The sequence below is a fragment of the Drosophila sechellia genome, chromosome 2R, assembly GCF_004382195.2.
Source record: "Drosophila sechellia strain sech25 chromosome 2R, ASM438219v1, whole genome shotgun sequence".
NCBI lineage: Eukaryota > Metazoa > Arthropoda > Insecta > Diptera > Drosophilidae > Drosophila > Drosophila sechellia.
This window is the reverse complement of record NC_045950.1, coordinates 2,588,044-2,611,915: the sequence shown is the minus strand read 5'-3', so window position 1 is coordinate 2,611,915 and position 23,872 is coordinate 2,588,044. Positions and strand designations below refer to the sequence as shown.

The 23,872-nt window shown below is 39.8% G+C and overlaps 2 protein-coding genes and 5 non-coding genes across 10 annotated transcripts in view; 4 read left to right on the top strand and 3 right to left on the bottom strand.

Annotated features, from left to right (window-relative positions):
- The window catches only part of LOC6619158 (ecdysone receptor), a 61,144-nt gene that overhangs the window by 1,058 nt on the left and 36,214 nt on the right, over positions 1-23,872 (top strand). Inside the window, exons 3-4 of the mRNA XM_032716747.1 lie at positions 3,687-4,169; positions 4,242-4,408. Coding sequence (XP_032572638.1) covers positions 3,742-4,169; positions 4,242-4,408 — 595 coding nt within the window. The 5' untranslated portion in view covers positions 3,687-3,741. The remainder of the gene's footprint in view (positions 1-3,686; positions 4,170-4,241; positions 4,409-23,872) is intronic.
- Trnan-guu lies at positions 2,680-2,753 on the top strand. The gene has a single exon. It is a non-coding gene; the product is annotated as a tRNA-Asn (tRNA).
- Trnan-guu lies at positions 2,978-3,051 on the bottom strand. Its single transcript has one exon. It is a non-coding gene; the product is annotated as a tRNA-Asn (tRNA).
- On the top strand, positions 3,560-3,633 carry Trnan-guu. The gene has a single exon. It is a non-coding gene; the product is annotated as a tRNA-Asn (tRNA).
- Trnak-cuu lies at positions 13,499-13,571 on the top strand. Its single transcript has one exon. It is a non-coding gene; the product is annotated as a tRNA-Lys (tRNA).
- Trnar-acg lies at positions 13,712-13,784 on the bottom strand. Its single transcript has one exon. It is a non-coding gene; the product is annotated as a tRNA-Arg (tRNA).
- LOC6619159 lies at positions 17,170-22,594 on the bottom strand. 4 transcript variants are annotated; one of them, XM_032716750.1, is made up of 4 exons: positions 21,396-22,594; positions 18,192-21,332; positions 17,744-18,017; positions 17,170-17,324 (listed from the first exon to the last, which is right to left on the bottom strand). In XM_032716750.1, the coding sequence occupies exons 2-4, from the start codon at positions 18,576-18,578 to the stop codon at positions 17,170-17,172; spliced, it is 816 nt and encodes a 271-aa protein (XP_032572641.1). In that variant the 5' UTR covers positions 18,579-21,332; positions 21,396-22,594. The 4 variants fall into 4 exon arrangements, with proteins under 4 accessions (XP_032572641.1, XP_032572640.1, XP_032572642.1 ...); XM_032716749.1 differs by having other exon boundaries at positions 18,192-22,594; XM_032716751.1 differs by lacking the exons at positions 17,170-17,324; positions 21,396-22,594 and adding an exon at positions 17,397-17,691 and having other exon boundaries at positions 17,749-18,017; positions 18,192-18,707.

Genomic DNA, 23,872 nt, shown 5'->3' with positions numbered 1-23,872 from the left:
AAATAATTCACTGCAAGAGCCCATTTCGGGTATAAATTAAAAAAAAAAAAAACAGTAAGTTTACGTAACATGGCGAGCCTCTTAATATACACAGGTATTAAGTAAAATGCATAGTATATATTTATTACAAATTTAGATATCAGAAAAGATTTATTTCTGGTCACGTTATTGAGTAATCAATCAATGGGTAAATATTCGTCACTTCAAAAATTTCTTATTAAAATAAAAACTCTAAATTAACTCCTAAGAGTTAAAAACAAAAGAGAACGCTATAGTCGAATTTCTCGACTATCAGTTACCCGTTACTCAGCAAGTGCGAGTAACATGAAAATATATCAAAATAATTTTTAAAATTTTGTGGGCGTTAGAATAGGCCTGGTCAATGTTTTTGGCATATCGATAGAAATTGGAAAAAAAATTAAAAACAACACATTTCTCAAAAGTGGGCGTGGCAGTTTTGAGCGATTTGCGGGCGTAGGATAAATAATAAAATGAAAAAATTTAAGCATTCATAAAATTTTGGACGTGGCAGTTTGTGGGCTGGTCCGTTTGTCTGTATGAACTCTAAGCTAAGAAGTTGAGGATTCAGAGGCTATTGGAGTATACAATTTAACTAATTAAAGCTTGTTCCCTTTATTAATGTTTCTTATATAAATCTATTAAGCATTATTTATTTATTGATCTGGGATCCTTATCAAAATTATGGCTCAGAAAAGGTTAGGGTGTTCTGAGTTTTGGTAATGTTTGTATTTGTTGTTTATTACCTGGTTACGATACTACCGATAAAAATCGGACAATATCTGTTCTTAAACATTTTTTTGGAAATTTCTTTTGAAGGGAGCTTACACCTTTAACAAATGTGTATTTTAACCAAGAATGCTTTAATATTTTTTGTGGCCCACCACTTTTTCCTGAACAAATATACCTTTCGAGCTAAGTTAAGCTACTTATGACAGTTTTTCCACCCTGAAAAATTGGGAACGAAAAAACCCGAGATCGGTTAAGCTCAGTAATCAACATCAATCATTCTCATGAGAATAAAACTTTTTGATTTCGAGACGAAAACTATATTTTCTGACGGAAGCAGTATCGGGTTTATGATTGTGGAAAAGCAAAGTCATTTGCAATCTGAGAATGTTTTGATCTCGATCTGATGAGCATGATTCGACCTTGGCTAGATTTTGAGATCGAAATACTCAAAGAACTGTTTTTTCTCTGAGTGTCCGCTAAATCAACAAACGCATCAAGCGGATTACCATCAAGAAGCTTATTCCTAATATATCGATTTGGAATGCAAAAAATTAAAAGATCGTTCTTCAATCAAGGATGTGTAATTTTTGGGTTTTAGTAAATCCTAATAAAAATTAAAAACCAACCATTTCTTGATTGTGAAATTGTATAAAAATTGTAAACGGTATTGACAACTTAGCACTTTAGTTCCTGTGATCTCGGGATTCAACGGAAAGACAAACAGACGGACGGACAAACGGATATGGCTCGGCTTGTGATCTTGATCAAGAATAGGGTCGGAAACGCTTCCTTCTACTTGTCACATATTTTTTAACGAAACTAGTATACCCTTTTACTCTACGAATAACGGGTATAAATATTAAGGAAACCCAAGTGAAAATGTCTCTGTTAATTGTTATGCACATAAATTCCAGCTGCTATGTTCTCGGCAGCGTTGGGAATTGGAAATGCAGATGAGTTGTGGTCGGCTCAATAAGTTCTCCCGTTGATTTTAGAAAAATACTACCCAAACCGAATTCTCCTGTTTTTTATGCACCGGAAATGCATCATTTGCAGTGCCCGCCATCTACCGCCTCTTCCCCCTGACGGTCAGTTGGTCGTCAGCAATGCTTTTGTCGGTCCGATTGTCTACCCACACACACATACATAGAACACAGCGTGAGTTAAAACCAGCCGGTCCGAGAAATTAGTGCAAGTGCATGCCAAAAGTAAATCGAAACAAACCAAAAGGCGAATAAACTTTGCCGATTGCATAGGAACTGGGGGATGAGATGGGGGAACAGCTGCTGCAGTTTTGAAATAGAAAATGAGTCTGCATAACTACCGCAAAAATGTTAAGTTCGCAGTTGCATTCTCTGGACTTTTATTGATAATTTTGGTTTGCGTGATGGTTAATTAAAATTTAATAATCTTTCTTTTTGAAACCAGATTTCAGAAGGGTTAAATAAGCATGAAGCTAAATTGGGTCAAAACGCTCGGTTTTAGTCGTTATAGGACGGCGAAGTTCGGAAGTGCTCCTGCCCATCGTGAAACGACCTTATCAAGGATTCTGGGTCAATATACTTACGCCATTTTGTCGGCGCCCTGCTTACGTGCTTTTCGTGTGTGGATTTTAAGAGGGCTTATGCATTCGCTTTGTGGGAGGTACACTTCAGAATTCAATTTTACTTAAGCGAACGCACTGATGAATCCCTTTGCTTTAGTTGTAGTTCACCAGTTCCACACATAATGTACATTAAGCTACTGCATTGGTCTCGTGGTACTGCTGGTAATAGATATGAATAATATAAATAATGAAATGAATGCCAAAGGGAATAATTAATTCTTTGAGGAGCTTATAGGTCAACGACGACAGTGATTTATTGGAATTTAGGCACTAAAATGCATTGGTGATCCTGAAACCCGCCACTTGACAAGCGCAGCGCAACAGCCTCCGTGGCGCAATTGGTTAGCGCGTTCGGCTGTTAACCGAAAGGTTGGTGGTTCGAGTCCACCCGGGGGCGGATATTTCTATTTTACCTGTGAATCTCTTTGTATTTTGCCTACTGAGTATGACCTTTTTTAAAATCCAATTTTTTTAATAGAGCGAAAAAGGCATCAATGTTTTCTTAAGCGGATCACAAATATGAGATTTTTAATACTTCATAAATAATTCGTAATTGAATTTTTTTATTTTAATTATTGATTTTAAGAATATAAAAAAAGAACGTCTAAAAATAATAATTCACGCCCCCGGGTGGACTCGAACCACCAACCTTTCGGTTAACAGCCGAACGCGCTAACCAATTGCGCCACGGAGGCTATGAAACCAGATTGATATTTACTTACATGACGTTTTATATCATAAGTAAAATTTATCAGTTCTTAAAATCTTTATCGATAAATACAAAAACAATTTTCGATAAACGATAAGTCGAAGTCATTACATTTCCATTTAAAAAGATAGAAAGTGAAATTTTTTCTACGTTTGCCGGCTAAACTCAGAATATGATTTGTTTGGGGAAACAATGTGGGAGTGCAGGATATAAAGAAACGACGCCTAGCGTGAGTGTTTATTCATATATAGGTAAAACCTGGCTTAAGAACTTCGCACGGGTTATATACATGCAGCGGTGTACTAAAATGTTTCTTTCCTAAGCCTTAATGTGAATTGCTGTGAAACAATGAGTTTTTTCTTTTTTATAACTAAGAATAACTTCAACTTCTTATAACAGTACTTTAATTCAGATTTACGTACGAATTAACTTGTTTTGAAAACAAAAGTTTTTGGCTTGGCTTACACTCGACATTAGTCTAACAGAATGTACGAGCCTCCGTGGCGCAATTGGTTAGCGCGTTCGGCTGTTAACCGAAAGGTTGGTGGTTCGAGTCCACCCGGGGGCGAATTTGATTTTTTAGACGCAATTTTTTTTACTGAATCCACTATTCTTTTCCAGCTGTCGCTGGGAGATGATGTGATTTTAAGCAAATGGGCATCATGAAGGCGTGGCCATGTTGACGACGAGCGGACAACAACAGTCAAAGCAAAAGCTGTCGACCATACCTAGCCATATTTTGCTACAACAACAATTAGCTGCCTCTGCAGGCCCATCTTCCTCAGTATCCCTATCCCCATCTTCTTCTGCCGCCCTGACCTTGCATGTAGCCAGTGGTAATGGCGGTGCACGAGAAACAACTTCTGCAGCCGCAGTCAAGGATAAACTAAGGCCGACACCCACAGCCATTAAAATTGAGCCCATGCCGGACGTCATTTCCGTAGGCACGGCGGCCGGAGGATCTAGCGTAGCTACTGTTGTTGCCCCCGCAGCAGCAACCACAACTTCCATTAAAGCCAATTCTACAGCGGCGCCCTCGACGTCGGCTGCAGCTGCAAATGGTCATTTGGTGCTTGTGCCGAACAAAAGGCCGCGACTTGATGTGTAAGACAACTTAAGAAAATGTGAAAAACAAAGGCAGCATATTAATAAAGTATATATTCCATCTACCCGCAGCACCGAGGACTGGATGTCCACTCCTAGTCCAGGCAGCGTGCCCAGCTCCGCGCCGCCACTTTCGCCTTCCCCCGGCTCGCAGAATCACAGCTACAACATGTCCAACGGCTATGCATCACCAATGTCCGCCGGAAGCTATGATCCTTACAGTCCTACCGGCAAAACAGGTGAGTTAAAGAATACAGTTTTAAGTGCAATCGGCTTAAATTTTACAGTGCAGTTTTTAGCGATTAATGTAGTTCAATGTCATTATCTTTATTAAACGTCACAAGCTCCTACTTAAAAATGCTTGTTAAATGGGTTACTTCCAATTTTTCCAAAAAAATACAAAAAATCGAATAAGAAAGTGAATAAAAATTGCTCTGTAGAAAAACTAAAAGTTTTTTTGAATGAAATAAAATATTTATTTATTAATAAAAAAGATTTGGAAAATCAGTAATAAATTTTACTTCAAAAGAGAAGACCAAAGAGCGAAAAAAATTATTGAGAGAAACATGTGTGGCCATACTAGTGGTTGGTGTCTTCGCTTCATTGTTTTGCGTATTTGCCCAGAGGGCGCTTTAACTCTGCGTCCGTACAATGTTTGTGATCTAAATGACTTTTGGCGCTAGATGGCGCTTTTCAATCAACATGTTCGATTTTTGTCTTGTTAAAATATAACCGTTTCGGGCTGAGTGCCAAAATCAAAAGGTAGATGGTGCTGTACAACGGATTTGCAAGTATAGCGAACTTCTATGCTGCAAATTCGATTTGTTAGGTTTCAAAAATTTATCGACGAGCTCGTGTAATCTACTGTCAAGTAAATTAACGGGGTTTATTAATATGTAACTATAATGTTTATATTTGTAAACGATTGTCAAATATATTTCTTTTTATATTTATTCACAAAACACATCAACAAATTTATATATAAAATTTGTATATATTTAAATATTTTTTTAGATCCAGATATTTTATTAGAAATAATTTAAAAAATGAAACAAAAGTATAGAAAATTTTAATAAATGGCATTGCCAAGAAAAAAGTACTTTAAAAACAGTAAGAAACGAAAATGAAAGGGAGAGTTTTTAATATTCTTGATGTATACATCTATGTAAAATAAGTACAGAAAAGCAAAAACTGTATTATTCCTTTCTTACGAAAGGAGCTAAAACCTATTCGTTAAACAATTTCTAAAATTTTCGCGGATCGAGCTTCCATTTTATTACTCCACATATGCATCTTGTTAGTCTGTTATATAAAAATTAGGTTGTGCCTAAATTTAAGTGGTTCATTGTAGCGCCAAAATGTAGGCATGCATTGAACTAAATATTTGTCCCGAAGAAGCATCCAGATTTTTGAAGCGCCTCAAATTAGAAATACATATTTTTTGCAGTAACATTGCATTTTGTATACAAATTTCGATAATAATTAGAGAACTTGGAATGACGCAGGACAAACAGAAAATTAGGCACGAACGGCACACCGAAAGGAATGAAATACACGCCCCCGCTCACAAAGATACTTTCGAGCACACAGACAGCGGCTCGCAGACCTATGTATGTATGTAAGTGGAGAACGTGCCTTTCACCTTTCACGTGAAAACGTGGCCAAATTCAAGGTCATGGGCGCTGCAGACACGGCAAATAAAAGGCCAAAACCCCCAGGACACCCAGCCACCACCGCCGAGCAACGATTCTCATCCAGACATGGAGCGAATGTAAGTCTCTAAATTACCAAAACGCGTCGCAGTCGGGACGAGCCGACAGACAAAATCGTCTGTAGGAGGCAGAGGGCAGGGAGGCAGGCGTTGGGGGGCGGCCAACTGACAATGGCAATAAAGTTGAAAGTTGAAGGTCGCCAGACGATGACTATGCACGCCCACACGCGCCACGTCGACGTCGTTCCTTGCCACTAAATGCTCGGCGTCGTAAACACTCCTGGCGGAAAGAGGACGCGGGGAGCAAAGCTCTTTGGGGCGAAACACCCACAAGTCCCCTCGCCGCCAGACGCACGCACAAGCCAACGGCCTCCAGCCTCCATTTGGGTCCTAGAGGTTCCATTGGGTTGGTTTTACGACTCCTAAAATAAAATGGCCACTGTCGGCCCAAAAATAATCGATCCTTCAGTCACTTCCCCCTTCCACCGAATGCCCCGAATTGTGCGTGCGCCTGAACTTCTCTCGCTTTCACTCTGCTCACCGCAGGTTGGGGATATGTCTGGCGGTGCGCGGGCTGCGACGACCCAAAAATCAACCGGCAAAGGGGGGTTTTGGGCGGAGGAGTGTGCGTAATGAAATCATGCCAAGGCTGTTGCCGGTCGTTGTAAGGGAAAACCAAGCAGACACAGCCCCTGTAGGAGTCTGCTATTTTTCTTGGCCATTTCACTTGCGATTGCTTCTCCGTTCTTCCTTCGTGGATTTGGGTGAGGCTGGAGGTGTGCAATGTGGCGTATGCGCAATGCCAAAAGCAATGCTCCAAGGAAAACCCGATTTCGGCACGCTTGATATCTGGACTAATTCGCATCATTTTCTGGACAGTTTCTTTTTTCTTATTCTTTTTGGGTCTTTTCAAGAGTGCTGCCGAAAATCGTACAAGTCTAGTTTTTGTAGAATTTTTAAACTACAATTATGATAACCTATTAAAATTATGTGCTCACTCTTCAACGCAGTAAATATTTAGATATCATGTTATAGGACGCAGAAATACCGTCCTTCTAACTGTTAATTGCATAGGCGAGTTTGGATCCTTACTTAAATTTCAGGAACTTGGAGCTCCTGACCAATAACTCAAATTAGCATAAAATGTGCGAGCTGCAGGCAATTCCAGTGAAACTTCAGCCAAACCACATCGCATCGAATCGAATCGATCACATCGATTGAGCAATGTATGCAATTAGCTTGCCTTACCTAACGTCTAGACGGCCCAGCCCACGACCATGCCCAGAGCCAGCTTAATCTGTGCAGGACACGCAATGCTGTGGGCAGGACGAAGGAGCGCAGATAAGTTGGAGGGGAGCGGGCTCAAGGCTTCCAGCAATGATTTTTTCAATCATGCGCCCGAAACATGATAGCCGTTGCCAGTCTGGCTCGGTGTCTGGACTCTTAGAAGGGTCTGGATACCAGAGCCGCAGAACTGGTTTCGGCCAGTTTCCCCTCCCCGCGTGCTTGCATTTTCTGACTATACCTTAGAATTTGTAGCTTGACCAAAATGCGATCCTTCGCCTCTTCAAATTTGTCGCTGCGGTTCTGGTTCGTCTTGCCCTGCCAGTGGCTGTTCAAGGTCTTCGCGTCTGCCCTGCGCTTGGAGCGGAAAGACAGCAGATGCTTTTTTTTGTCAGTCAGCAGGTACACTTGCTTGCCATTGTCCGTCCGCAGAGTAAAGGAGTGCAAAAAACAAAAAACACACGACTCCTGGCTTAGTGTGTCAAATGGTCTGCAGGGTAGCTAAACCGCAGTGGTCGGCGAGGGAACGGCCGGAGGGTCGGAGGGTCGGCCGGTCTGGCGGACTTTGGCATCGGACCAAGACCAAAGGCTCTGCTCTGCTATTGTGTTGTGTTTGGGTTCGGCACATGTTTGAGATTCTCTCTTCCGCTCTTCTCTTCGTTCTTGTTTGTGTTCGCTGTACATAGGCTTCTATATATAGTTTGACCTTGATCTTGAATGTATATATATATATATATATATATATCAACATGCGCGTACGTTTATCACGTTTGGGGAGGAAGACCCGCAATGGGTTACTGCAACAGCGGGAGGGCCGAGGAGGCGAACAGTCGAGTCTGATCTTACAGGGTCCTCCAAAAATTTCAAAAGTTCTGTTTTATTTTTCAATACTTCGCATGAATGGGTTAAAGTCTATGTACATGTCAATGAGTTTATTTTGCATAAACATAATTTATTGCGAAAATATACTTAATTTGTTTACTTTATTTAATTTAATTTAATAAATCCACATCTTTTAGTCTTAACAATGTCTTATTTGAGTTTATGGAATGTTTTGTTAATATTATGGATATGAATTACCCATGAAAAGAAGCTCGGAACAAAAGTAAATAGATAAGTGATAAGTGATAAGGGATAAAATAGAGATAGTATCTTGTACAGCTTGCATCCTTCGAGTTTCCAGTGAGCTGCTGTAAACCTTTGATGACAGGACTTCGGAACACCCTGTGTTAACCCAGTGCGCTTTTAACCCAATTAACTTTCCAACTGCAGCCATCGCCGTCGAAGGGTTAAAAACGAATTTAAAACCCGGAGCCGGCGTTACCTAATATTTCTGCCACACTGTTGTTGGTGCTCCTGTCCGCGTGTGTGTGTGTGTGCTTTCGATACGTGGAAGCATAAATAGGCCAAATGCCATTAGCACAGGAGCACAAATGCCTCGTGCGACGTTGTCGATTCCAGAGTGGCGGGTTCTTGTTTGCTTTCGGCGTTTGGTTTTTGTTTTTTGCTTTTTTGGGTATATAAATGCAATAATAACGTGGGCTTGTGTGTGTGGGCTTCATGCAGAAACCCGCACAATTAATTCCTGCAAAAAATCAAACCGAAGCGGGAGAACAGAAGAGCCAAAAAATAACAAATTCCCCGATATACACATTCATACATATGTACTACGTGCATACATACATATGTGCACATTGTGTTTGTCCTTGAAAATCATGTGAAATTTTCGCTTTTATTATGTTGATCAACGATGTATGTATGTACATAATGAATCCCATGCAGACGGAGATGTTCATGACGTTCTTGTTTTGATGGATACTTTGTTCGGTGCTTCTCCGACTGCCTTAAGTCTAATCCCCTCTGTTTTATTTAGACCAACAAACAAGGGCTTCGTGCCACAAATGGACGTTGGGCATTAGTCGATTTCGAAGGATTTTCTCGTGCCAGGTGATTCACTTCGTAGTGTAGAGTTAACTCTCGATCGGAGGAGAATTTGTTATGCAAACAGAGCTCTCGTCCTAGTGCCACTTCAGAGGGTTTAAGCATCCTTTGGCGTGTGAGATGATTGGCTATTAAAGGACTAAATATCAATTAATATATCGTACTAGAATTCCTCATGATTAATTTGCTCTAATGAATTTAGTATGTAGATCCACGTGAGTTTTGAACAACACCGCATGGTAAATTGTGAACATATATCATTTAAAGGTATAGTTCGAACGAGCGCAATTAGGATAGCTAATCTTTCTGTAGCTGTATCTTTCAAAAAAGAAGTTCCATGCTCAGTGCATCCAGTTAGATATTGCATTTCAAATTCGTGAGTGTGTTTCGAATAGGACATAGTGTGAGCACTTTTCAGCACTGCTGATCAGAGTTGCTTGGATTCTGCTCTTATGTACATACATGTACATACATATTTTCAAATGGAAGAGTTCTCTTTGGAATACACACATGTTTACTGCACATTTTGCCAGTATTCGAGTCGTTTTCCCACACACCGCCCTTTCTCCAACCGAGAAGACAGTGCAAAAAGAAAAGAGAAAACATTGCAACACATTCGCTAGTGATTCTCGGTGCTGATTTCGCTGATATATTTGCGCTGTCTCTCGTGCACACTCATGTGCACCTAAATGTATGTACAAAATAAAATATATATCGCCTGTTTACACATGAATATACTCATTGCTATTGCTGCTGCTGCGGTGCCAGTTGTTGTTGCTGCGCTGCTGTTTGCACTTTTTCGCGTATCGCACTTGGCCTTGAATTAATACAGCGAACTTTGGCTTTTGGCGAATCGCACAAGTTTATCGTGCATCTCTGTAAAAAGATAATTAATTTCATGGCAGCGGCTCTGATAATTGCCGAGCGCATTTCATTTCGTTTCTCTTTTCTTTCTCTTTGGATCGAGCGCACACACTCGCGTTCACTCATATGTACATCCACATGAATGTACATTTTTCAGCTGGTTGCATTTTGTCAACCGCCGTACTTGTACATACTTGCATACATACATGCATATGTAAGTGCGATCGAAACGAAAGCGACGGACGACTTTCGTTTCATGCGGTGGGTGGTGGGCGGTGGGAGGGAGAGCGGGATGTTTGCATACGCGAATACAGAAACACGCGCGATAATTTCCAAAATGTGCCAACAGCGGAGCGCAACCCATTTCAAGGTCACTCACGCACACACTTCCACGCCCCAGTCGCTCACACAGTCGCACAAACAAAGAGGCGAATTTGCCAAAAAGCAAAAAATAAACAACAACAATAAGGAGGCGGTGGTGATAATATTCGAGTTAATTTTTTCGGCTTTGTTGTACAGTGCGTTTGAGCTATATATTAATTTCAAATTTTGCATAAAACTATTTTGGGATCAATAATTGAAAGTAAATGTATGTAAAAGTGTACATTCACGTTAATTTTGAATTTCTTTTAAATTCCTATTTGATGTTATCTGGGGCCAAAAAAAACATTTTATTGAATAATGAGTTATGCAGCTGATGTACATATACACATAAATAGCTATGTTTCTTCTGTAGTGTAGTGTAAAACATAGAGGACTTTTACTTAACATTAGAAAATAATTCTTGAAAAGACAGCCGAAAATGAATTTTATAACCGCTTGCATTGACTCATTAATTCTCTATTGAATTGTGAGTCGATTATTTACTTTCCACAATAAACTTGTTTTATTTATCTCTCATACCTTGAATTCTACCCACCACCCACCACCTGCCCCCGCCCTCCCCCGCTGCGTTCTTTCTGCTCGTGACAGTTTATTTATTATTGTTAAATCAGGTCAGAGACCCATTAACACATATATACAGAGAATGAAAGCGGGAGCAGGGGACAACGGGTGTTGGGTATGTCGTCAGTCGAATCGCATACAGATGAGTTTCTCCACCGTTTTCGGTACATGCGAGTGTATGGCGAGGCAATTGCCTTGGTGTGATTTTTGTGCTGTGGGGTCTCTCCGTCGGTCAGACAGTCAGCCAGACGACAGTCAGTCAGTCAGTCAGACAGGCCGAACGTCATCAAAATGGCTGCTGAGCAAAGCAACTAGGGAACTAAAAATACATTTTGTTTTGATACACGTAGGCATTTCTTTCTAGTTCTTCCGATCGCGACGGAAACAGTAATGGGGCCTTTCATTGTTGTTGAACCTACAAAGCGAATTACTACTAATTATATTGGTAAAATATAATATAAGAAATAAAATATAATATATATGAAATATATAATATAAAAAATGTAATAAAGTGGGTTCTTACCCTCATGGGTATTTTGCATACATAGTATCGCCTATGCTATACCTTCCATTTTAAATGCATTAGATAAATGCATTCTATAGAATATAAATTGAAAAAGGTACCTGCTAGTCGAGACACTGACTCTAATATAATAATAATATTTTAAGATTAATCATAATCAGGCAACTGGATACGATCGTATCAGCTACTTTTGTGTTTGTGCAACGAACAGCTATTAAATTAATGGTATGGTTTTTTATAGGCGATTTGCAAAAAAAAATATTCAACTGCTATCCGCACGTTTCTAAGGAAGTTATAAGATATATTCGGCAATACATATACATTATAGGTTAATGCCTTTTGCAAGAATGTACTATAATTTTGTTAATCTCAAAAGCTTATACATATACCTACTGCTACCAACAACAAAACTTATATTTTGCTGAAAATCAAGTAGCTTACGTAGAGGCATTTGACAACGCATTCCTTTTGTTGTTTTTATATACGCTCATTTCGGACGACGCTTTGCCATTTGTTGAGATAAGCGCTTGTGGCCTTAAGGTTGAAAATTTTCATTTGAAATCGAAAGTATGAAAGATCGGCAGGTAAATGTACTTTTATCTATACGCCACACATGCCACGCCGTCGCAAGTAATAGAAACATTCTTGCCCCTTGATAAAGTTTCAAGCAATGTTTTGCACTTCGTCAAATAATAATTCGTTTTATATACGCACATACTAAGTTTTGGGTATATTTACTGCGAAAAAACAATGCCTAATTGGAGAGAAACAATGAACCTAAAACGCAATAAATACTGATAATACATACACACCTGGATGTGAAATGGCCAAAAAACAGAACACATACAAACAAGCTGCATGTGTCATTAAACCAATACGTTTATTTACATGTGGGTATGTATGAGAGAAATGAGAACAAAGCATTTCAAATCACTGTATCAAAAAAAAAAAAAAAAACCAAAAAATTTTTTTGTGAACAAAGGCAATAAGAAAACGAAATAAAACAAATGAGAAACCTTAAAATGAATTTGTCTTTGCTGAATTTTTGTTAACAATCAATGAGAATTTTGTAAAGCACCTTATTCCTATTAATTTCATTCTTCTTGAAATAGAAATCATAGAGCATATTCGAGATGGAATCTATCTAAAATAGCGCTTAAAAAGTTCGCAGACACATTTCGGTAAAATCAAAAACTATGGCGATTGTGCGCCAGACAGTGTGGCGTATGGGTAATATGATTCATACGGCGCGTATACGCACTGCAGCAAAATATTTCGCACTTGCTGAAATTGCCTCTGTTGTTGTTGCTTCTTTTGCGGTCTGTGCGTAAAGACATGTGCGTGTGACGATAATTTCAGACTGTTATCGCCTGGGAACTCAATGAACCACGGACTGAGTAGCAAAACAGAAACCAGAAAAGAAGAACAAACACAATAAAGCATCAAACAACAATAAACTAAATCAAGAGCAGCTATGGCGAAAACTCTGATAGAAAGCTAGCAACAACACCAAGCGAACGAATGAATTTTGCCGTAAATAGTTGGAATTGTTATTGTTGCTGCAGCTGTTGTCGACTGAGAAAAGGGGTAGGCGAAGCAATATAAAAACTATTGCGGTGGGTCAGGGTGAAAATGAAATAGAAATCTATGAATAGTTGCGAGCAACTAGGAGAGCGAACAGAAGAGGGAGCGGCGCACTCTGAATGAAATGGAATTTCCCTCGCTGCCGCCATTGATTAAGCAGAAGAGCTCGCAAAGTATCGTGTAATAGCGGCGGGCCATGCATAATACGTCCACTGATCACATTCACTCTGATTATCTTTATCATGGCCAACTCATCAAAGTCGGTGATTCAATTTACTTCGTCGCGTTAATTAGCTTGACCTGAATCGCTCTAGCTAAAGAATTAGATTGCGCATACGCAACGTGTATTCGTTTTAGCCATGTGGGAGTTACTTAAAGTACATACATCTAGCAACTGCATGCTCATCTCGTTTGTCTAACCGCTGTTGGCGGACAAGAACTAGCCTCTATGCTCTATTCTCGGCCGTTGCGGCAACTGCCCGGCTAGCTCAGTCGGTAGAGCATGAGACTCTTAATCTCAGGGTCGTGGGTTCGAGCCCCACGTTGGGCGAAATTAATATTTTATTTCTTATACGATTAATAAAAAGCCGCAAAATATAAAAACCTGATAATAACCTGAAAATATCTACTGATCTGTAATTTTTCTGTGTTCTCTCGATCGAGGTAAATAAATAAAAAAATTATTCTTCACGATCCTGCCAGGAGTCGAACCTGGAATCTTCTGATCCGTAGTCAGACGCGTTATCCATTGCGCCACAGGACCGGTTGGCTACAAGTTGTTTTGTGCTGTCTATTAGTGCTTTGAAGCTTAGAAAATTCTTTACATTCGCTTCGGTAACTTTGGTATTTTCATTCGTGGACAGGTGAACCGGTCTTTGCAGTAGTTTTTCAAAAATTCATTTGGGGAGTTCGGCCTTTAATTGTTCGTGCTATTTACTGAAATATTTGTTGATTTCTTTAGCCAGAGCACAGCAAGGGAATAATAACATAATAAACACAAAAATCAACCGACATAAAGAGGCAAACGGAGAGAACACGCAAATATTTACACAGCAATAAGAACAACTAAAAAATTCGTAAAATATATGAGCAAAGAGCGAGAAATAATAAAATAAAAGCGATAGCAACACGTTTTTGCGCTTCACAAAACAAGACACAATGACGATGATTATGATAAAGTCATGTGTGCGGGGCGTGTCGCCACCGTATCCACGTAGAGGCAGCCAGCGATGGAGGGAGTGACAGGCGGTCACACAGACACCAGCCACAACAACGATTCGGCAATACAAAGGCTACATGAAATTTTTGCCAAAAAACGGAGAAACACAAGTAAAAACAAAATGGCCGACGTCGGCTGCAATATTGTATATAGAAATTTCGTCTGGCCTTTAGAAGGGGTCAGGCGGGTGGCCAAGAGCGGGCTGGGAGGGTATACGTCTGAGTATACAGTATATACGGGGCATTTAAATGATATTAGAATGGAAGTCATGAACGCTTACTGCCCTCCTCGCTTCTTCTCCTTTCCGATACGGTCCGTCTGCTGGTGTGTGTGTGAGCATGTATCTTTTAGCTTTCGCATGACACAGATACACATACACGTTCGCAACGACAGAACAAAACGTAGGCGACTCTTGATAGTAGGAAAGAAACGTTGTTGAGCGACGTCTCTAGCCCTGACCCTAATTTCTGGGTAAACAAACATTTGTTAGGGTCCCCCCACCGTCTGGGGCTCGCTGGTCCAGTTCCTGACATTTTCGTAAAATATCATAATCTAATCTAAACAGGCTTTAAGCAGTCGGCATGTTGTCAATAATATTCTATAACTAAAGTAATTATTAAGTATTTTATTTATTTGTTTTGTGTTTTTACTAAGAACAGGTAAGGTGGAAAAATTTGATGAGAACAATTGACGAAGTAAAAATAACAATTTTGAAAAATGCTTTAATATTATATATTTTTTTATACGTGTATATATAATTATTTTTATCAATTTCTTCGTCCTTCTTTTAACTAACGTGGAGTCTTGGGCAATATTTCAAAAGTAATTTTATATTATATATTTGTGAGGATTTTGTTTATAAAAGCTAACCTATTTTTGCGATGATAGAAGCCTAGCATGCGCAAAATATCCATTCCCCAATTTTACCTACTGTTTGACAGTAAATAAAATTGAAATGCATAAATGAGGGCATTATCTCAAGGTCGTTGCCAATTGTGTTCGACGCGGTCTATCTATTCGCACACCCTCGCTCTGGTTTTTTTTGCTTTCCACTTTCGTTTTCGCCTTTGTTTATTTTTGTTTTTGTTATTTTTTTTGGCAAATAACCTTGATAAAACGTAAACTATTTTTATCAGTGAGTGTGAAATGGGGCCAATGGCAGCACAATTTCTGTTTGGGGTTAGTGTGCCAATTAACGATTAGATTATTTCTCACACTCTCCGCTCCACCCCCTTATGTGCGAAATAATTTGTATTTGGAAGATTCGAATTCATCGGCCAAGTGGTAAACACATTGATTTTGCAAATGCCATCCGATAGTCTTGTTTAGCGTGCGACGCGATCTATAAATACCAAACTAAAATAAGACACTAGCCATCTAAGGAGTCTCCTATCGTGCGACACTAAGCCCTGGCCATTGAAATATCCACCTGGCAATGCGTCATAGATGTTGGACCAAGTATTTATGGGTGTAGCCAGAAGACAATTTGACTCGACTTGATGGCTAGTGCATAACAATAAAATTGTATAGGGAGAGTCGGCCAGAATTACAAGATGCGGGTGCTCCAATGACGCTGGTTGTTACGTGACCTCGACCAACAAATGGGTTAAGGATGAAAAACAAAAGTCGTTCCAAACAGAAAATTTACATTGCTTACCATTATTGTGTTATTTTTATAGGAACGAATAGTAGAGTATAAAATATCATCGTTTTTAATGGAAACTTTATAGTAAACATTTTCTGCAATTGTTATAACTGAAAAAAATTTATATCCCAGTCGACTCTTTTTTAATTTTTTTTTATCAATAAGTATTAAATAATATAATTTTTACAAAATCAATTGTAATTGAATTGTTGTATCAAGCCTTGCAACATTCTCTAGATTTTAGAACGTAATAAACTATTACTGTTTGGCTTCGTAGCTTCTTATAACTAGATCCATAATCGTTACAGGCACCGAAAAAAGGTCATTTATTTAAAATACTATTGAAAGAAGCTACTAATACAAAGAAATTTTAGCTTGGATAACTCGCAAGATATGAGAAAAGCTTTCGTTATATTATTTTTTTAATATTATTTTTATTCATATTAATATTAAATTATTATTTTAATTATTCTGCTAGCGTCGGGTCGAAAAATTCTTTTTTTTTATATATTTTTTTTATTTATATTTTTTTAAGTCAAACCAGATATAAAATGTGTATGGCAAATATTTGAATTAGTTCAATGACTTCATCGGTTATGTTCTTTATATGTACATCACTCGCCGCTAATCAATTTAGGCCTCATCAGCGTCATCATTGTCAAATCAGACAGTAAAAACGGAAAATGCGAGTGCAGACGGAGGAGGGAAAGACCCGATTCAACGCACAATACTGATCCAGAAAATACAATAAACGTGCATTTAAATGACAATAAATCTAACTCAACCAAGTGACAATCGCAAATGAACAACGAAATAAATCCGATTCCAGTTCCACTGCACATATGTGCACATGAACGGACTACATGAGCCAGACAGGCAAATGACCCAGTAAGTAGTCGCAAAACAACACCGAGAGCGCCGGTTCTCGATCAAATGTAATTCAAATATGGCGAATCTGCGTCCAAATAACACCAAATGAATGTCGAAACCGGAAATGACACACGGGTAAGGGAAAAATGGAAGGGTATGAGGCCGACTAGGACCTGCACCCACATACTTTGCCCAGCGTGCCGGCGAGCATTTAACCTTGAGCCGGCAACTGATTACAAAATTGCAACGATAACTGCCAGTGACCCCATGGCAAAGAAAATAAAATGGAGAGTTCTGGCGCAGTGGGGGAACGGAGAAGACAGCCGAAGAACCAATCGCTAAAGTCTGCCATGATAAGTCATCGTCTTAGCAGTCGCAGTTGGAACAAACAGACGACCGACTGGTGGTAGACAGCTATATTTTGCATTTTGTTTTCGTTTCGTTTCCGCCAGATGTTGTCGCGATGGGCCTCGAAGGGGGAGAGGTTGGGGCGTTTTGGAAATTGGGAGGCGGTAGGTGGTAGGTAGTTAGGCAAATAAGACCGATTTTCCGTGGTCCAAAGCACTGAGCTGAAATTGAATTTGGAATATGAATCGAATTGAAATAAATAACATTACTGAGTTAATTTTTATTTCCGGCTTAAATGCTAGTATACTGTTACTACAGATTCTACGTTTCAAATCGAAAAAGAAACAAGCGAGAAAACCATAATTATATTTAATAATAATTAAACTGCAAGGATAGTAACAAAAATGTTGACCGAGGTTTGCACTCTTTCCGTTTAATATTAATGACAATGTAGAGCAATTAATTAAAATAAATGACAATGTAGAGCGATTAATTTAAATATATTTTTTTGAACTTTTTTTTTCTCTGTGATCAATACAACAATCGAGATTTATGTTTGCATATAACTTAAAACCAACTATATCATGCCTAAGAAGAGGACAACGATTATTAACATCTCACAAGTGGTTACTTTACTCACCTTGCATTTCGGCCAACTGCTCGGTGCTCATAACAATTGGAAGGACCTGCTTGGTGGTGCTGGGATCTACCAAATTCGGATCGGCAATCGGGCTCATATAGCATTTGCGCATCCTTAGATACTGCAGCCAGACATTCTTGCCCTCCCCGGAGGCTCCTTTCTCGCCAGCGTCAAGGACGTTGAGATTGATTTGACTCTCGTTCAGAAACATCTGGCGAGTGAGGTGGAAGTGGCTGTTGGTGATGTAGATGTTTGGCTCGGCCGGCCTTGGTTTCTGAGCAAAGAACATTGAATTGTTAGTACACTTTACATGTCTCGAGGTCAATTAGATCTTTACATAACATGGCTAGCAGTGTAACAGTGTCTTTGAATGAAAAATAATATTTCGCGCGATTTTAAGATCAATCGATTCTCAATATGTTGATTGTTTTGTGTATGTTTTGTTAACCTGTTCGTGCATCACGGACAGCATAAAGTTTTCGCTGATCAAGTGGATGTTGTAGTCTCGCAGGTCCGCCATCAAGCGCTCCAAACTCAGGTTCCTTTCTCGCAACTCGCGCACCTGTGCGTCCAGCTCGCTCTTGTCGTCCTCATAAAGCTGCAGGGTCTGCTCCCACTCGGATTTGATCGTGCGGACGTCGTACCATTGCTTCTGGCCAAGTAGCCGCTGGCACAGAAACAGCTCCACGAGTTGGGTTAGCTTGGACAGGACGTAGATGCACAGAAATATCCACAAGAAGATCACGCACAAGTTGAACACGCTCTTGCCGCGCAGGTCCGCGTTTACTCGTTGCTCATGTTCTAGCCCTTCCAGGATCGAGGATGCGTTCCACATTAGTCCTTCTTATGTGTTGCTTTCCGTACTTAAAATGCTCGTGTTTTTGTTGTGTTTGCTTGAGATTACGGTGGGGGAAATACATTTAAAGATAAACAAACTAAAGTCTAGCCATGAAAGGTCTCTCGAAGCCTGTTATTCAAACGTTTTTAAGTTAATAATCAACAGTAAATAATATAACTTTGCTAAGTGTGGATTTAAATTGTTCAAACTGCGTATTAATTTTAAAAAATTTAATTCATTTAGGATTATTTTTGAGCGTGGTCTGTGTACTTTGAAAATTTAATTTGATTTTATTCGATAATTTTAGTAGCGGCTAACTTAATAACATAAAATGAAAAGTATATGTACTGTTTGCAATATGTCTAGTGTTAGTGAATGCTTTTCTTTTAACTAATATTTTTATAATTTTTCGTTGTTTTTGCGTTTGTTCGTGTGCGTGTCTGGGGTTTCCCGTTTTATGACTTAATTAGCCAAAACACCAAAATAATCAAGAACCGCAGCAACTGCGTCGCGATTCGTGCATTGAACTTTTGGTGGGCTTTTCACAGAGTGATTTTATTTACAGAATCTCCTATTCCCTTTACCCTTAGTAGCTGCACACTCTTCAATTTATTTTAGTTTAGTATATATACAGAAGGAAACGATCCATAACTTTATCCTTTGTACATTCTTGATCAAAGCAGATTACCAGCCGAGTTGATAACCTCTCTCACAATCCTCAGAAAATTGTAAAGCCCGGAAAGTCGAGTACTTCGATTTAATTTGAATTTATGATTTGCCAATATCTATTGGAATTTCAAAAGATATTTAAATATTCTTTCTTAAAGTATCGTTTATATTATTTAAAATTTGATTTGCCTTGAACTCGAAACCATTGTGTGTGTCGAATTAGGTTTATTAATCCCTTAAAAGAAAGAAATTTGCACTAATTAATTGTTTGACATGCATACATACACTGTACTACATAGCAGAGCAGCCCAATCCACACTTGATTAAATATGTGCACTTTAAAAATAATTATCACAAATTTGCCTTAGTTCGTTGGGTGGCCTGAGGGGTAAGTCTGGATGGGAGGGAGCTTGGGGGGACCCCAAATACGGACGACACAGACTGCGTTGTGGCAAGTGCATGGCTATTTCTGTAGCCAGAAGCTTTTTATCAGCCAATGTTGACAGGTGCTTACTGGAGCATCAGTTCCTAGCCCCCGGGAAAAGCAGCAGCGCGTGCTGCAATTACAGCACCCAACGCTTACAGCTGCTAAGCCAATGAGTTGGCACTTGCGCTAACAACAAGAGCTCAGTTCCCCCAGCCTCCTGAATACTGATGAGTTTTTTGTTTTGGCCGTATTGCGTTCCAGTTTAACTGTGCAGGAAATAGTTATCGATAACTGGCGCGACAAGGGCACGCCAATTATGTACGCACGCCGGTTTTCTGCTTAGTATGCAATCTGAGGGAGGGACTAGATGCCAGTGAGCATTATGATCAGAATTGTTGACACCCAGGATGCCAACATCTACATACTGTACATAAACGTTAGAAGCTCGTTTGGTATTACTCCAATGCCAACAAGGCTTACAATTGTCGCTTTTAATCAAATAATGTCATGCGAGTCAACATAAAAACACGAAACATTGGAATATATGAAATCTTCTTGTGCCGCTAAAGCCCCAAATAATTTGTTTTACATAGCAAAATATCAAAAAATTACATATGTATATGTTTTAATCAACGTTTATTTTCGTCGACAATCCATCAAATGTCGGTATGCAGACGTTTAATTGGTTACCGTATTTATGTTATGCGCCTAACTTTCAAACACGCTGCACAGACGAAGAATATGGATTTCAGGTCCAATTCTAGGATATGTATAATGACTGAAGCAATCTCGGCTTCAAAATCCTTTTTGCCTAACTGCAATTAGGACTAGATCGACTCGGCGGCTAGTGATCCTGATTAACAACAAACTATAAAATTTATAGTGTTAGAAATGACTCAAATTACCTTTATTTTATACATACGAATTTTTATATACGAATCTTAATTATCTTGCAAGTTAGTTATAATGCATAAACTGGACTCAACCCGTCGGATTAGTGTTATTTCTTTTGAAAATATACAGAACTAGACAAGACAACATATCCAAACCCATGTAATTCTTGTTACACTTGTTCAATTCGGCCCACTGTGTCTGTATATGACCTTTTCACCCACCGTGCGACTCGGCCATGTACTTATAATGCAAAATCGGTACATACAGTCCGCCTGGATAACTATGTGGCACTTGCTCTCCTTTGGTCTGCCGACTGCTGCCGTCACCCATTCATGGGCGCTTATCGGTAAACAACCGCCAATCTTCGCCTATTTGCCCAACGTCGAGTCTTTTATTCCTCTTTGCCCACGAACGGCCTAAGCCCACTTTTTCTGCCCGCTCCACGCCCTCCCATTGCCGACTGCCCCCAGTCTTTGCCTCGCGGCTCCGACTACCTCAACTGCAAAACGTCGCCGCGCCATTGAACGACATTAAACCTGACTTTGCCTCCTTTCTACGCCCGCCCTCTGCTTCTGCTTCTTGTGGCACCCGATTCAAAGTCAAAATCGCACCAAAAGACAAACCGAACCGCTCTGATCCGAAGCGAAGCAAATCAAGCCACCACCACACAAGGCAAACCAGATTAGCAAAAAAAATTTAACAAAATAATACAACGTTCGTGCGCGTTTAAAACATCATGAACTAAGCCCAAGAAACTGAAACTACATGAGAAATAATATCTTTGTATATTTGAAGTATTGGTGTGCAACGTTTTTCTTACTTACGTGAATGTAAGATATTTTTCTCTCTGCATCTGTGTCGGCGTTTTTCGCATTTAAAACGCTCGTGCGGCTGGTGAGCGGGGGCATGGGTTGTGAAGCAGATTGGTGCAGTCTGTCTATGGGTATAAAAACAAAAACACCAACACCGCAACAGCAACAGCAACAACCATCGGCAGCGTTGTCGGTCGGTCGTTCAGTGGATTTGTGTGTCTTCGCATAAATTTTGCAGCTCGAGCGACAGGCATGTAGACAAGTTTTTCTCCTTTTTTGTTTCTGTTTTCTAGCCAGCTATCTCGCTCGCTAAATGCACATAGATACACACACGTAGACTATATAGCTGGAGAGTGATGCTCAGATACATTATGTGTTATCTATCTGTGCACTGCAACAACTGTTTCGGTTTCAATTCTGTTATGCCATGGGATAAAACGAATAAGAATGAACTAGTTCCGACGACGAGCCAATTAATTCGAATTCGAGTGCGAGATATATTGATTGCATCAATGAAAACGGATTCCAGACTAAAGTGTCAGTGCGATGAACGGATTAGAGCATTAGTTATTAGTTTGAAGTGAGCTAAAACATCTAAATGTTATGTTCTGTTCTGTCCATCTAAATCATATCTCTCATTTCAAGTAGGATAGACTTACACATGTAAATTGATTTTCATTAATATAGTCGTAGTATTTGCTTATCAACAATGCCTTTATGAAAAAAAACTCTGTTTTTCAAGGAATTCAACGTCATACCTCTTTCTTCCTGTGAACGGTATCGTCTACTCAAGCAAGTTTCCACTACATGGCATTCGGCTCTCTTCTATTTCATTTATTTGCCGGCGAACTACCCCAACAAAAGGCATGCACATGACTTCGATCGCTCCCCCTCCCCCTCTCACCCACTCACACCCCAAAGCTAGACAAACTCTCTCACGCTCGCATGCAGCTACACAGATACGTATAGGAAAGCACAGATACATGTTGCACCCATACTCTAAGCAATTGCTCCAGTGTACTACTGAACTGAGAGTCGTTTGGCAGTCGGCCAAGAGGGAAAAGGCTGGTGTTGGAGAGGGGGACGGGACGTGTGGAGGAGTGGAGAATGTGGGGAAGGACGAAAGAGAGGAAAATCATCATAGACGCAGTTATGGGTTGCAGCTGTGTTTGTATTGGTATACCCAAACAAATAGAAGTAGAGAAACATAGGAAGAGATAGAGAGAGGCAAAGACTCTTTCACGCCCCCGACACCAAGCCGCCGCCGTCCCCACTACTCAGCTGTCATTGTTGATATTTTGTGTTTTCATCTTGAACTTTTGTGGTTCAATGTGTCTAGCCAACCCCAAACAGCGCGAAACTCACCACATGCTAACCACTGTCACCGTCAGCACGACCACCCCCACAATCCCGCACCACCTTGCCCTTGCATTTTGCCGGCTTTTCTATGCGTATGCGTAGAGAGCGAGGTCGTCTCTCTCGCTCTGGCAAATGCAATTCTCTATTGCATTCTACACTTGAACTTGCCCAGCGTCAACTCAACGCACACAGCGACGTTAAGTAAATACGTAGCGATTCGAAAGATGGGGCAGGTGGTGGGGGGTAGGGTTGGGGCAAACAATTATCTGCAGCGATGTGTGCGTATCTGTATCTGAGTATCTCAGCTCGCTTTGCGCTGACTTTTTAACCACAATGTATTCGAAACGTGCAATTTATACGTCGCCCAGCAGACGGCGGTGATACGTATATGTGTATGTATTTACGTACATACTCATAGATACTGTTGTGGCTGTTCGCGTTAGTTTGATCTGCGTCTGTTTACCCTGGTGATCATTTTCCTTTCCATCAATTACGTCTCGTAGTGTCAATATTCTGCTTCAAAAACCGTCGTCTACAAAACAACTGACTTCAGATGGATGTTCCTTCCAACGAATGGAAACAGTCCAATTCGTTAAGGCCTTCGAAGGACTCTCTAAGGTTTTCTAACTCGATCTTATTTTATTACTCATTCAGCTGACGTGAGAAAGTATTTTTGGCCAGATGAAACGTTTCCATTGTTTTCACGCTGAGATATTTGCTACATATATGTATAAAAATGAATAAGGTTTTATAAGGGAAACTTTGAAAAATACAATATAAGCGAAAAATTTTTGTATATCAAACCTGGAATGTATTGCAAAGGTGAATTAGTGAGACTGTAATTTAAGCTAAGTATTTCGACTTATCGTACATTTACCTATGCCAAGTCGTGGCACTCCTTCCGATTTATTCTGGACCCTTTCGTCCCACTATGCGAGAATATTTCGAATGTACGTACATACGTGTGAATTTGCACTTGTGCACCTGAAAGTAGCGATGAACGAAAACGAACGAAAAAAAAAAACAATAAATAAATGTAGAAAACCGAAAATAAAGCAGCAAGAAATAAAAGCGATGATGGCACTCATACTCACGCACACATACGCGGCCATATACGCTCGCACACAACT

What these genes read in the sequence shown, in the direction of transcription:
- LOC6619159 (XM_032716749.1), bottom strand. Translation starts at nt 18,578, where the DNA reads ATGTGGAACGCATCCTCGATCCTGGAAGGGCTAGAACATGAGCAACGA. An exon ending in TGTCCGTGATGCACGAACAG is followed by an intron (nt 18,018 to 18,191) that starts GTTAACAAAACA and finishes TTCTTTGCTCAG; the next exon opens with AAACCAAGGCCGGCCGAGCC. An exon ending in GCAGTTGGCCGAAATGCAAG is followed by an intron (nt 17,325 to 17,743) that starts GTGAGTAAAGTA and finishes ATTCAATTTCAG; the next exon opens with CTCAGTGCTTTGGACCACGG.